The sequence below is a fragment of the Polyodon spathula genome, chromosome 21, assembly GCF_017654505.1.
Source record: "Polyodon spathula isolate WHYD16114869_AA chromosome 21, ASM1765450v1, whole genome shotgun sequence".
Taxonomy (NCBI): Eukaryota; Metazoa; Chordata; class Actinopteri; order Acipenseriformes; family Polyodontidae; genus Polyodon; species Polyodon spathula.
In genome coordinates this window covers 17,088,736-17,103,635 of record NC_054554.1, presented here as the reverse complement: position 1 = coordinate 17,103,635, position 14,900 = coordinate 17,088,736, and the positions used below count along the sequence as shown (strand labels likewise).

The window sequence follows — 14,900 nt, the reverse complement described above, 5'->3', positions numbered from 1 at the left end:
GAAGATTCCCCTTTTAAAATATTTTCTTTACTAAACTTCTAGACTGTGCCATCATTGGATGATCTGATGAAGCTGGACGACCTTTTGAAAGCAAATTCTGCGGCAGGCATGAATGATAATCTGTACACTGAGTTCTGCGTCTTACACACCACTGCCCCAATGCTAATTGAGGATGACCCTCTCACAGGGCCTGTGGACAAATGATGTGTATTTCTCAAGAAAGTGGAATGCCCAACACTTCTGAGAATGGTTCAGCATGTCTTCTCAGTACCTTGCAGTAATGCGTTCTTAGAACGCTTGTTCATTGTTATGGGAAATCTGTGGACCGACGATAGAAATCGCCTCAGCATTGACGCAGTCAAAAATGAACTTTGCATTAGATGCAATCTGAAATACTAATGTCTTGAGTTTTTTGATGTCGTTATCCAGAACAAGAGGTTGCTGGAAGTGGCTAAATCAAACAAAAAATACAACTTCAAGAAATGAACTGGACTGTATAATGTAAATAGTTCAAAGTTCAGAAAAACGGAACGGTTCACATTTGGAGAGGGAGTAAAGGACAGCTAAGTTTAAGCTAAACTAAATTTATGTCCAGCTATAGTAGTTTAAGGTAAGGCAATTTATTATCTTTGTGTGTGTGTGTGTGTGTGTGTGTGTGTGTGTGTGTAGCCTATTTATTTATTTATTTATTTTGTGCTGGGTGGGGGGTGAGGCGTCCGTTATTTTCCTATCTCAAAGGAGGCAACCCTAGCCCAGCACGATTAATTGCATCTGACAGCTGACGAAAGATTTAATTTGCTGTTGTCTGACCACGCATTGTATTCAAGCTGAGCAACTTCTTTATGACATCAAAAGTATCGTTGACAAATATTGCTAGTTGTGCACTGTCAACCAAATCGGTACTCTCATCGAGTGCTACAGGGTATGCACTTAATGCCTTGCCTTTCTCACAGAGTTGTTCATCAATTAGCAAGCTCAATGATGCGTTGTACTACTGTGTTTGTGGAGAGGCTGATGTCACTGGATAGGCTTCTCTTTTCTGGGCACAATCTCAGAAACCTTCAGGATGCAAACTATAAGAAATTTACCATCGGTAACGGCTTCCCAGCTTTAGCGATCATTTCACTCACTGAATAACTTGACAAAACAGCGGCCCCTGATTTATTTTTTCCCCTTCTGAAAAACATTTTGCTGTAATGTTAGCCTCTTTCTGAGCTGCAAAGCAGTCTTCTCTCGTTCATCTCCCCTATATGTCATAATGATCTGCATGTTTTGTAGAATAGTGGCACTTGAGATTATATTCTTTTAAAACAGCAATTTTCTAATTGCAAATCAGACACGTTGCATTGCTGTTGAACTCAACGAAAAAATAATCAATGGTCCACTTCTCTGGAAATTGCCTATGTTTTTGATTGACTTTTCTCTTTGGCAGAGCCATTGTGCAGCCGTTTTGAATATAAGAGATTTAGATTGGGTTTTTTTTTGGTTAATGTTAATTCCTCGAAACGTTAGCCTTCCGTTGTTGTTTCCATGGTAATGCTGAGTGGTTCTGAATAACTTTGACGTTGACTCGATTTGCATACACAGTAGTACTGTAAAATTGAGGACAATGTAGATAAGTCTATCACTGTTAATTTCTATATTCACTTCAGAGCTGTATTATGTGATGCACAGATGTTTTGATAGTTGATCCTTTACTTTGTATTTTGAAACTCTGACAGAAAATGTAGGATCGAATAGTGCGGCTCTCTGCAGGCAAGTACAGCTGAATGTACAGCTTCATCAACCAATCTGACAATGAGCAATGTCTGCGCTGCGCCTTTAGAACATTCTGAGGTGGCGGGCCTGATGTAATGATATCAAAGACGATGCTTGGAGGGCTGGCAGGTGGCGCTAGGCTGGCCGGAAGTGGCCCGCAGGCCTTGAGTTTGAGACCCCTGATTTAAAGTTTTATTTACCCATGCATCAACAGGAAAAAGTTTCAAGATGGATACAAAGGTGAGCACATGTCCTTTGTCTTTTTCTTTTAAATTAAGTTTACCTGTCAACACGCTCAGCTGAACACAGAGGTTCTTACTGTACCACCTTGAGAAGGAAAAAGAGAAATGGCTTCCTCAGGATGACGTTTTTAACCTCTTGGTGGGTGGGACCGAGTGTGTCATTGGCAGCTCTGATATAGAGAGCTCAGACTACCTAGCCAATGGGCAGGGATATCCCATCACGTTGGTAGTCGTCTTCAGATTGAAAGGGAACTATAATTAATTACTAACTAAAAATAATACAAAGGGACTCTATAACTTTATGTCGCTTTGCACATTCTGACTTGTATGTTTTCCTTCATTGTTCTATTGCAAGTAAGAAATGTATCAAACACTGAACACAGCACTGTTAATAAAATGCACCCGATGTAATAAACAAAAACGTCAAAGTATGAGTATTGTGATGACTATTTGTGTTTATCAGAGCATTTATACTTCTAAAAAATGCAGAAACACTGTGCTTAACTGATACGACAAGTTGAAAACAGCAAAGATCATTAACAGCACAGAGCGCTCTCTAACACAATCGCCAGATGCCTGTTTCACATGTATATCATCCTGCAATCAAAACTGCACATGCATATAGTTGGAAAATGTGGATGTAATAGATTCTGTTTTTTTTTTTTTTTTTAAATTAGCGGTTAACACTGAGCAGCTAAACAAAGACTAAGATTAAATAAGTAGAGAATATATAATACAGTTAAAAAAAAAAATCAAGATCATTATTTTTCTGTTACTTTCATTTTTATTTGTGCATTTCTGAGTCGTCCTGCGTACCTAACGTAGTTGTTGAAAGGCAGAGATCAGGGGATGGATATAAAATAGGTCTTGAATATCCCTTGGAGAACAGTCAAGATGATTGTTAAGAAGTGGGAGGTGTATGGCACCAAGACCCTGCCTAGATCAGGCTGTCCCTCCAAACTAGTTTCTGCAGCTGTCAACCTGCTTTCAAACTGCTATTAAAGTGCTCTCACTTTTCCAGAAGCACTACTTACCATGCTGCCGCTGTTCACTGCCTTGCCTTTGTGTGAGCCTGGTGTCCATGCTTTGTTAGCTCTGCCCCCTTGTCTCAGAATGAGTTGAGTTTGAATGTGAAAGTAATCAGCTGGCCTGAGTTTCGGCTTGTTATCAGAAAAAGACCTGCAACAGCTGTTAGACATGCAGATGTTAGATACGCAGTTGTTAGATTTAGATTTGTCTTTTGAGGTTAACAAAATGAATGTAAGTTATCATAACAATATAGCTGAAGAGAAAATTAACATAACAGGTAGATGACAGTTATAAATGCACCAAAAATGACAAATGAGGACAATGTTCTCTATGTGTGGGTAACGGGCGTGCCCCCTCTGTCCTCTCAGAACATGTCAGAACTGGACTCCAAGATCCAGGAGAAGGCAATGAAGGTGGACATGGACATCTGCCGGCGCATCGACATCACGGCCAAGCTGTGTGACGTGGCGCAGCAGAGGAACGGCGAAGACATGATCAAGATGTTCCAGGTGAGAAATTGCAGCCATTTAGGCTCCACAGTGGAGCCAGCAGCCTGGGTTATGTATAGAGAGGTTAAAGGCAAGATGGCCAACACACAGCCACAGTTTCGTACTGTTCTCCTGTGTTAACAGCAGGGCTTTATAGCTGACAGCACAGTTTGTTATTTTAGCATTACAGTATAATCCCTTCTTCTTGGTGTCTGTGTTAGTTTACTACATTCTTTCAGAGTTTAGCTTCATTAAAGCTGCAGACAGACATTGCAATGTATATACTTAAGAAAGAAATCCGACCTTGTCACTTGTCAGATTGTTTGCCTTCCTCTTACTGAAGGCAGTTTTTCAGCTGTAGAGACACAAGCTTCCTCCTCCCTTGAAACCAGCTGGTCACGACATGTGTGTCCCTCTGTGAGCAACACAAAAACAGCAAAACACACTTGCACCAGTATATAGGAGGGTAGAAAAGAATTGATATGTAGGCTGTGATGGAATATTTAAATGTTTTAAGGTTTTAAGCAACAATGTGATATTTTCCCACTTTTGTCTGTCTGTCTCTCTCTCTCCCATCTATCTATCTCTCACCCCCTCCCTCTCTCTCCCACCCTCCCTCCATTGCTCTCCCTCCCCTCTGTCTCTATCCCCTTCTCTCTCCTCCCTCAATCCCCCTCTTGCTCTTTTTTGTCGCCCCTTTCTCTACTCTTCCTCCCTTCCTGTTTTCTCTTTCACTCTCAGTATGTAAGTTGGCCCTCATTTAAACTTTCTCTGCATATGACACAAACCCCCTATCTTTATTTATTTTTTCTTTCTTTCCATTAACACTGCCCTGCTACTGCATTGTTCATCTTTTTAAAATCCAATGTCTTTCTTGTCGCGGTCATTATTCTAAGTCAGGGCCCCCCCCCCCCCCCCCCCCCTTTCCTCCCCTCCCCCGCTCCTCTCCTCCCTCTCCCGCTCCTCTCCTCCCTCTCCCTCTCCTCATCTCTAGTCACTGCACTTGTCTCCTTTCAAGGTGGCCCCTTCCCCCTCTGGAATGGGCCGTCGCCCTGCAAGAGACAGGAAGCAGCAAGCCCCTGGCGATGAGGAGCCAGTCAGTGTGTCTGAGAGTGAGGTGGGCGGGGCCAGGGATGAGGAGGACAGCAGCACGGCCAATCAGATCAATGAGGAGATGCAGAGGATGCTCAATCAGCTGTGAGTCTGGATGCACCAGGGCATCATGGGGCATGTAGTTTGCAAGCACTGCTTCAAAACGTCATGTAGCTAAAATGACAAAAAACCAATTTGCGTTTTTCTAGACTTCACCCATTTCAGATTTTAGGTAGACTAAAACCAGTTTCCAGAAAGTGTGCTGCACTGCTATTTATTTACGATACTACTGTGTTCATATTGTATCTTACTAGTATTATTTGCTGTAAACTATACTGTATTTAAATGTTAAATCTTGCATTGTAACCCTGTACTGCCCTGTAACACCTGTAAGTCACCTTGGATAAATGTGTCTGCCCAATTAATAATAATAATAATAATAATAATAATAATAATAATAATAATAATAATAATAATAATAATAATAATGTTGAAAGAGAGATAGAATTGAAAAACTCCAAACAGCTCTATATCGTAAGGAGCATCAGGATCCAACGTGATACTCATCAATCACTAGAAATACTTCATGAAGAGGAAAAGTCATTGATAAACTCCCTGTTTTAATAATTAGCTCCAACGTTTCAGCTGATGCTTTCTTCAGATAGCCTGGTAGAAATAGCCAGGTAGAGTGATGTAGTTTAAGTTGGAAAGCTGCACAGTAACTTACAGATAAGTTATATGAGAGAGAGAGAAAGCACAACTTGGTATGTGCAATATCACTGTTGTTTAAATACAGTAGCACTCATTATACCTCAATAATTGGGTTAGAGCCCAGTGAAGTTGTGAAACAGGATCTCTTCATTAAATGAAATGCAGATGTGCCCGCTTTATATTGTGATTGCCGTGGAAGGAGAGTTCACTATAAAAAAACAGCTTCTGACTTTCGCTTGTGACAAGTGCGAGGGAAAACAGAGCAGTCTTTTAATGAGGCATAAAGTTCATGACAGAAAATCATTTTCTCTTGCACCTGTTAGACTCCATTGCTTTATTCATACTTTGTGTTGCTGTGAGAACCTTGCAATGAGTGGTTGCCATAGAGAAAGAAAACCATGCGAGAACCTGCACGATTGATTGGACATCAGGGTTCTACTGTACTTGCTTATTTTAAATTTCACTTTTTAAATTCAGTGTTTAGTTTCAGGTCATTGTAGCTTCATTAGAGCTCTCAGAACCATGTCTAAACTCTGTCTGGTCCACCGGGGTGTAACCATTAACCTATCCCCCCCTGCAACAGGGATCAGAGAAGCGCATCGGTGAGGGATACCACATGGAACAAATGTGATACTCCCATCATCTTGGGTAATGGTTCCACTCTGGTGTACCAGCTGTACTTAGACATGAGGTTGGACATGATTCTGAGAGCACTGTATGAGTGCTTTCCTGTAATCAGGTTCAACAGGACTCTGAGAGCACTGTATGAGTGCGTTCCTGTAATCAGCTTGGACAGGATTCTGAGAGCAATATTCCTCTGGTCCTCTGTTTCAGGAAGGAGTGTGATTTTGAGGATGATTGCGACAGCATGTTGTATTGTATTGTACTATACACATTGTGTTTTATAATCCTTCGGTCTGGTTTTAGGAGGGAGTGTGATTTTGAGGATGACTGCGACAGCGTGTTGTGTTATGTTGTATTGTATTGTACACCTTGTGTTTTATATTCCTCTGGTCCTCTGTTTCAGGAGAGAGTGTGATTTTGAGGATGACTGTGACAGAGTGATGTATTGTGTTGTGTTGTATTGTATTGTACACCTTGTGTTTTATATTCCTTGGGTCCGGTTTCAGGAGGGAGTGTGATTTTGAGGATGACTGTGACAGTGTGTTGTGTTGTGTTGTACACGTTGTGTTTTAAATTCCTCTGGTCTTGTTTCAGGAGGGAGTGTGATTTCGAGGAGGACTGCGACAGCCTCACCTGGGAGGAGACTGAGGAGACACTGCTGCTCTGGGAGGATTTCTCCGGCTACGCCATGGCAGCCGTCGAGGCACAGGGAGAGGTGAGAGAGGAGACGGGAGGGGTTTCTATAATGCATTTCACACAGGGAGAGAGAATGTGTCACACAAACATACACATTCACAAGGAGAGGATGCGAGAGGGGGCGGGGCAAACAGCACCTTCACACAGAAAACTTCACACACACATCACTGACAAGTGGCTTTGTAGCCTTCATTACTGCTCTAATCAATGGAGCAAGTAGAGCTAACATAGGATACAGTTTCACTGTATATACAGTCGCAGGCAAAAATATTTGGGCAGTTAAAAAAAAGACAAACCACAAAGACAGTGATTGCTATAATTTCTAATTGTTCAATTGAAGGATATAGATTAAAGTAGAGAGTCAGCTTTAATAAAAACACATTGTTACATAACATGCATAAAATGAAAAATCACATGCAAAAACTAATTTCATACTTTTACAAAAGTATTTGGGCAATCAGCATATTTCATATGAAACCCATTGCTTATGTTTGAATGATAATTGATGACAATTATAGAATAAATAAATACATAATAAAGTGCTAAAAGAATAAATTAGAAATTTGTGATTAAAAAAGCAACAAAAATGATTAACTGAAGAGTTCTGCAACTATCTCAAAATGGCAGTGATACAACTAAATGAAGAGGAGAAACTATCAGAAAAATAGCAGAAAGACTCGGTTCACCGAAAAGCACTGAGTGGCTACTATTGACAAACACAGGAGAACAGGAACAACTGCTACTAGCTTATAACGGTGTATTTTCCTAGGGCACAAATATTTAATTTATTTTTGTGTTTTAAACACAGCGCGTCTTTTGCTTGCATTACCTGCCCTTGTTTCTTCCCTGCACTCTGGCCTGACATCATAACATATCCATCCTGTCACACGTGGTGTCATCGTGGGATAAACCACAGCCTCCGACTTAGGACAGAGAGAAGGTGCTGCAGTATTTATTTATTTTTTTCTCTTTTTTATAATTATAACTTTTTGGACTGAGGAAGAAGAGGAAGGGGAAAAAGCAGCAGCAGCGAGGGGCTGGTCACAAGCCCCACCGTGTCTCTGGCAAGGTGGACATCTGCCTAACTTGCTTGACGGGGGAGGAGTAGTGTTTTGGTGTTGGCAAGGTGGGCCACGTGTCGCCCAACTGCTACCACTCTCCACCTCAGGAAGAGGAGGTGGAACCAGGGCTACAGCCACAAGAGGAGGTCAGCTGGGAAGCCCTCCTCCACAGCATGGGATTGCAGTTTTGCTGCTGCTTCTGTCGGGAGTTGGCATTTCCCAGAGAACTTCCCCCTCCCACCAGAGGAATGCCTACTGTGCCCACCCCCACTACAGCCCAAGAGGGAGGAGCCCGAACATCCAGCACCTGAGTGGGAGGAGCCCAAACGTCCTGCACCTGAGTGGAAGGAGCCCAAAAGTCCTGCACCTGAGTGGAAGGAGCCCAAACGTCCTGCACCTGAGTGGGAGGAGCCCAAACATCCTGCACCTGAGTGGGAGGAGCCCAAACGTCCTGCACCTGAGTGGGAGGAGCCCAAATGTCCTGCACCTGAGTGGGAGGAGCCCAAACGTCCACGCTCAAGAGGGGGGAGTCGGTGTGTCCACAGCCCAAGAGGGGGTAGGCTGAATGTCCACAGCCCAGGCCTCCACCAGCAGAGGGAGAATACCTGCTGATTCTGCCTCCACCAACATGGGAGGATTGCTTGCCACCCACCTCCACCAGCAGAGGGAGTATGCCTAATGGTTTACCCACTGCAGCCAAAAGGGGAGGAGCCCCTGCCGCCTTTGCCGCCAGAAAGGGAGGAGCCCCTGCCGCCTTCTCCAGGAAAAAGAGGAGCAGGAGCTGCCTATGTCTTCACCCCCACCAGAGGGAGAGCAGCAGGAGCTGCCTCTCCTTTCATCATTGGAGGTACCAGGGCAGGATGCTGCCGGACCTCAGCAGCCCCTGCATAGGTTGCTGAGGGGAGCATGGGGGGAAAACCGCAAGGTCGCAGCAGCTGCGAAGAGGGCCAACCCCAACACCACCGCTAGTCCTGGCTCCCCTCCCCTCCTGCCGTTGCCTCCCAAGGGTCCACTGTGGCCGTCGCCTCTTGAGGGAACGCTGCTGCCTGGGCATGCCACGCTCGCTCCACTCAGGGATACCATGTCTGGATCGCCTGGGGCTGCCTGAGTCTCCTTTTTATCCCCTAGGGTTGCTGAAGGTCCTGCTGCTTCTGGGGTTGCTGAGGGTCCCGCTTCGCCTGGGGTCTCTGCAAAAGTTTGAAAAGCAGGTTGACGGCTGCAGAAGAAACTAAACTTCAAAAAAAAAAAAAACCCTCAACATGGTCTTCACGCCAGTAATCTGTGACACCTGCTTGATGTGGGAAATCCGAGAAAACCCAGCGGAGCTAAACCAAGTGTGCGTAAAGTGCCGCGCGATCCAGGATTTGCATAAACTAGTAAGCATGCTAGAAATGGAGCTGGAAGAAGTGAGACAGCAACAAGATCTTGAGGAACTGGCACACCCACAATTCATGGAAGTCTGCATCACCCCTAACAGACTGAAAGCCACCAGGGAGATAGAAGGTCAGAACAGCTGGGTTCAGGTAGGCAGAAGCAGGGAAAAAAAGAAACTTCGTCAAACACCACCAGAAATCAAAACAACCAACAGATTTGAGTCACTTCAGAATTGTGATGAGCAGAACCAACAACAAGAGAATGAAAGGAACAACATCCAGGACCCTATTGACAGTGGTGACCAGACAGTAAAAAGAAGGGAGGTCATGATTGTTGGGGACTCCATATTGAGAAACACAGCAAGTTCAGTTCGCAGTTTGGACCCCCTTACTACAACAGTGTGCTGCCTTCCGGGAGCCTCGGTCAAGCACATCACTGAAAACGTGGACAGGCTCCTAGAACGAACAGGAGACGACCCGGTAGTAGTCGTCCACATCGGTACAAACAACATTGGAAGAGACAGACCAAAATCCCTGCAAAACAAATTCAGAGAGCTAGGAAGGAAATTAAAAGAGAAAACCAAAACTGTGGTATTTTCTGGTATACTACCCGCACCTTGCAAAGGACCATATGGACAGCTGGAAATAATAAATCAAAACCAATGGTTGAAGACGTGGTGCACACGGGAAGGCTTCACCTATCTTGATCATTGGACCACATTCTACAACGAGGACTATCTGTATAGACGGGATGGACTGCATTTAAATAACAAGGGAACTAGTCTACTCAGAGAAAAGATCCTCGAGCAGGTTCGGAAGCATTTAAACTAGAAAGGAAGGGGGGAGAAATCAACAAAAAAACAGAAGGGAGACCGCATCAAAACAAGAACAACAACTCAGGTAAGACAACCATTAAATGTATTTATCTAAATGCTAGAAGTATCAGAAACAAAATTCTAGAACTTGAAGCTACTGCACTAACAGGTAACTATGATGTGATAGGTGTTACAGAAACGTGGTTATCTGAGAGTGATGGGGACGAATATAATATTTGTGGGTATACACTGTATAGGAAAGACAGGCAGGACAGACGAGGAGGAGGGGTAGCGCTATACATAAGAAACAGTCTTGAAGCCCAGGTGTTAAACCTGGACAAAGAAAATAAAACCGAATCAATATGGGTCAGAATAACAGACAAAAATTCAAAAGGCATAATAATAGGAGCATGCTATAGACCGCCAGATTCAGATATCCCCCAAATAAAATGGGAAAACCCGGTGGGTAGCGCGAAGGATGAAATAGAAATGGTGGAAATGACAAATGACTGCTTCCTAACACAATTTGTGAAGGCACCCACTAGAGGGGAGGCATGCCTTGATTTAGTCTTTTCAAATAACGAAGATAGAATAACTAAAACAGAGGTCAGAGAACCACTGGCAAACTCAGACCACAACATGGTCTCATTTGAAGTGTTTTTTAAATCCTCAAAAGTAAAGACTAAAGCTAAGGTTTACAATTTTAGAAAAGCAAACTATGAAGGCATGAAACAGAGACTAACAGAAGTAGATTGGAGTAAAATAGAGAAAACACCCACAGAAGAAGGATGGTTGTTCTTCAAAAACGTAGTACTAGAGGCGCAAAACAATTATATCCCTAAAGTAGACAAATCTAAATGTAAAACTAAATTGCCAAAATGGTTTAATAGATCAATTAAAAAAAATATTCAGCGAAAAAAGGCACTTTACAGAGCATTAAAAAAGGACCAAAAAGAAAGTACACAGAAAGAGTACACAGAACTGCAAATGCAAGTCAAAAAGGAAGTTAGAAAGGCCAAGAGAGAAATAGAAATGAACATTGCTAAGGGAGCTAAAACCAATTCCAAAATGTTTTTCCAATATTACAACAGCAAAAGAACATTCAAAGAGGAGATTAAATGTTTAAGAGATACAAATGGCAAAATCGTAGAGGAAGAAAAAAAAATAGCAAATATGTTAAATGATTACTTTTCACAAGTTTTTACAAAGGAAGATACTGACAACATGCCCCACATGTCATCCAGTTCCTATCCAGTTTTAAATAACTTTAGCATAACTGAGGCAGAAGTGTTAAAGGGACTAGGAGCTCTTAAAATAAACAAATCCCCTGGGCCGGATGAGATCCTCCCAGTAGTACTCAAAGAAATGAAAGAAGTAATTTACAAACCGCTAACCAAGATCATGCAGCAGTCTCTTGACACAGGGGTGGTACTGACAGACTGGAAAATTGCAAACGTAATACCGATCCACAAAAAGGGAAACAAAACTGAACCAGGTAACTACAGACCAGTAAGCCTGACTTCTATTATATGCAAACTTATGGAAACTATAATAAGAGCCAAAATGGAAAATTACCTATATGGTAACAGGGTACTGGGAGACAGTCAACATGGTTTTAGGAAAGGGAGATCGTGCCTAACTAACTTGCTTGATTTTTTTGAGGATGCAACATCGATAATGGATAATTGCAAAGCATATGACATGGTTTATTTAGATTTCCAGAAAGCTTTTGACAAAGTCCCGCACAAAAGATTAATTCTCAAACTGAACGCAGTTGGGATTCAAGGAAACACATGTACATGGATTAGGGAGTGGTTAACATGTAGAAAACAGAAAGTACTGATTAGAGGAAAAACCTCAGAATGGAGTGTGGTAACCAGCGGTGTACCACAGGGATCAGTATTAGGTCCTCTGCTATTCCTAATCTACATTAATGATTTAGATTCTGGTATAGTAAGCAAACTTGTTAAATTTGCAGACGACACAAAAGTAGGAGGAGTGGCAAACACTGTTGCAGCAGCAAAGGTCATTCAAAATGATCTAGACAAGATTCAGAACTGGGCAGACACATGGCAAATGACATTTAATAGAGAAAAGTGTAAGGTACTGCACGCAGGAAATAAAAATGTACATTATAAATATCATATGGGAGATATTGAAATTGGAGAAGGAATCTATGAAAAAGACCTAGGAGTTTTTGTTGACTCAGAAATGTCTTCATCTAGGCAATGTGGGGAAGCTATAAAAAAGGCTAACAAGATACTCGGATACATTGTGAAAAGTGTTGAATTTAAATCAAGGGAAGTAATGTTAAAACTGTACAATGCACTTGTAAGACCTCATCTTGAATATTGTGTGCAGTTCTGGTCACCTCGCTATAAAAAAGATATTGCTGCTCTAGAAAGAGTGCAAAGAAGAGCGACCAGAATTATTCCGGGCTTAAAAGGCATGTCATATGCAGACAGGCTAAAAGAATTGAATCTGTTCAGTCTTGAACAAAGAAGACTACGTGGCGACCTAATTCAAGCATTTAAAATTCTAAAAGGTATGGATAGTGTCGACGCAAGGGACTTTTTCAGCCTGAAAAAAGAAACAAGGACCAGGGGTCACAAATGGAGTTTAGAAAAAGGGGCATTCAGAACAGAAAATAGGAGACACTTTTTTACACAGAGAATTGTGAGGGTCTGGAATCAACTCCCCAGTAATGTTGTTGAAGCTGACACCCTGGGATCCTTCAAGAAGCTGCTTGATGAGATTTTGGGATCAATAAGCTACTAACAACCAAACGAGCAAGATGTGCCGAATGGCCTCCTCTCGTTTGTAAACTTTCTTATGTTCTTATGTTCTTAAAAGCCGTGTTTTTTGTTACTGTTTTGACGGCGTAGCTGAAGTTTTTTGTTTTTTAGTGCAAAAGGTGGCCACTAATTTACCCAGGTGTTTTATATATATATATACACACACACACACACATACAGTACTGTGCAAAAGTTTTAGGCAGGTATGAAAAAATGCTGTAAAGTAAGAATGCTTTCAAAAATAGACATGTTAATAGTTTATATTTATCAATTAACAAAATGCAAAGTGAGTGAACAGAAGAAAAATCTAAATCAAATCCATATTTGGTGTGACCACCCTTTGCCTTCAAAACAGCATCAATTCTTCTAGGTACACTTGCACACAGTTTTGGAAGGAACTCGGCAGTTAGGTTGGCTCAAACATCTTGGAGAACTAACCACAGTTCTTCTATGGATTTAGGCAGCCTCAGTTGCTTCTCTCTCCATGTAATCCCAGATAGACTCGATGATGTTGAGATCAGGGCTCTGTGGGGGCCATACCATCACTTCCAGGACTCCTTGTTGTTCTTTACGCTGAAGATAGTTCTTAATGACTTTCGATGTATGTTTGTGGTCGTTGTCATGCTGCAGAATAAATTTGGGGCCAATCAGATGCCTCCCTGATGGTATTGCATGATGGATAAGTATCTGCCTGTACTTCTCAGCATTGAGGAGACCATTAATTCTGACCAAATCCCCAACTCCATTTGCAGAAATGCAGCCCCAAACTTGCAAGGAACCTCCACTATGCTTCACTGTTGCCTGCAGACACTCATTCGTGTACCGCTGTCCAGCCCTTCAGCGAACAAACTGCCTTCTGCTACAGCCAAATATTTCAAATTTTGACTCATCAGTCCAGAGCACCTGCTGCCATTTTTCTGCACCCCAGTTCCTGTGTTTTCGTGCATAGTTGAGTCACTTGGCCTTGTTTCCAGGTTGGAGGTATGGCCTTTTGGCCACAAGTCTTCCATGATGGCCATTTCTGAGCAGTCTTTTCCGGACAGTAGATGGGTGTACCAGGGTCCCACTGTTTTCTGCCAATTCTGAGCTGTTGGCACTGCTCGATTGCGAAGGAAAGTAAGCATGATGTATCTTTCATCTGCTGCAGTAAGTTTCCTTGGCTGACCACTGCGTCTACGGTCCTCAACGTTGCCCATTTCTTTGTGCTTCTTCAAAAGAGCTTGGACAGCACATCTGGAAACCCCTGTCTGCCTTGAAATTTCTGCCTGGCAGAGACCTTGCTGATGCAGTATAACTACCTTGTGTCTTGTTGCTGTGCTCAGTCTTGCCATGGTGTATGACTTTTGACAGTAAATTGGCTTGAGCAACCTGACCTTGTTAGCCGAGTTTGGCTGTTCCTCGCCCAGTTTTATTCCTCCTACACAGCTGTTTCTGTTTCAGTTAATGATTGTGTTTCAACCTACATATTGAATTGATGATCATTAGCACCTGTTTGGTATAATTGTTTAATCGTAAACCTGACTATATGTCTACAAAATCCCTGACTTTGTGCAAGTGTACCTAGAAGAATTGATGCTGTTTTGAAGGCAAAGGGTGGTCACACCAAATATGGATTTGATTTAGATTTTTCTTCTGTTCACTCACTTTGCATTTTGTTAATTGATAAATATAAACTATTAACATGTCTATTTTTGAAAGCATTCTTACTTTACAGCTTTTTTTCACACCTGCCTAAAACTTTTGCACAGTACTGTATGTGTGTGTGTGTGTATATATATATTATATATAATGTATGTTGCGCAATTAGTTATATATTGCACCCAATAAATAAATCTATAATATATGATTCGTCTCTAGCATACACAATCAAAATTACTGACAACTCAAGTAATAAAACATAATCAGAAAGACCATCAATTCAACTAGATCGTTATATTCATTGAAATGCCACTATAATTATCTTAGACTGTGCAATAAACATTAATGTCAAAAGCTCACCTATTACAAAACAAACAATAAAGCCTAATCAAACCCAATGTAATATATTTCATACAGAGCCAAGCATTCAATACAAGCAATTTGGAAGAAGCAACCACCTAACATATGTTAATTGTTGAGCACAGGGGTTTAAGAGTCTTTGAGAAAAGAAACCAGGGAAGGAAAGAGAAACGTATTTTCTCTACTGTTAAGTCTCTTCATTCCATACAACAAACAAT

At 42.0% G+C, this 14,900-nt stretch overlaps 1 protein-coding gene across 6 annotated transcripts in view; it reads left to right on the top strand.

Moving 5' to 3' along the window:
• LOC121296734 (non-homologous end joining factor IFFO1-like) overlaps positions 1-14,900 on the top strand; it is a 74,174-nt gene that overhangs the window by 37,347 nt on the left and 21,927 nt on the right. For 2 of the 6 annotated variants that reach the window (XM_041222523.1, XM_041222521.1), the window contains exons 4-7: positions 3,398-3,538; positions 4,259-4,261; positions 4,512-4,714; positions 6,539-6,659. In XM_041222523.1, the coding sequence (XP_041078457.1) occupies positions 3,398-3,538; positions 4,259-4,261; positions 4,512-4,714; positions 6,539-6,659 (468 nt within the window). The remainder of the gene's footprint in view (positions 1-3,397; positions 3,539-4,258; positions 4,262-4,511; positions 4,715-6,538; positions 6,660-14,900) is intronic. The other 4 variants (XM_041222526.1, XM_041222527.1, XM_041222525.1 and 1 more) reach the window with 3 other exon arrangements.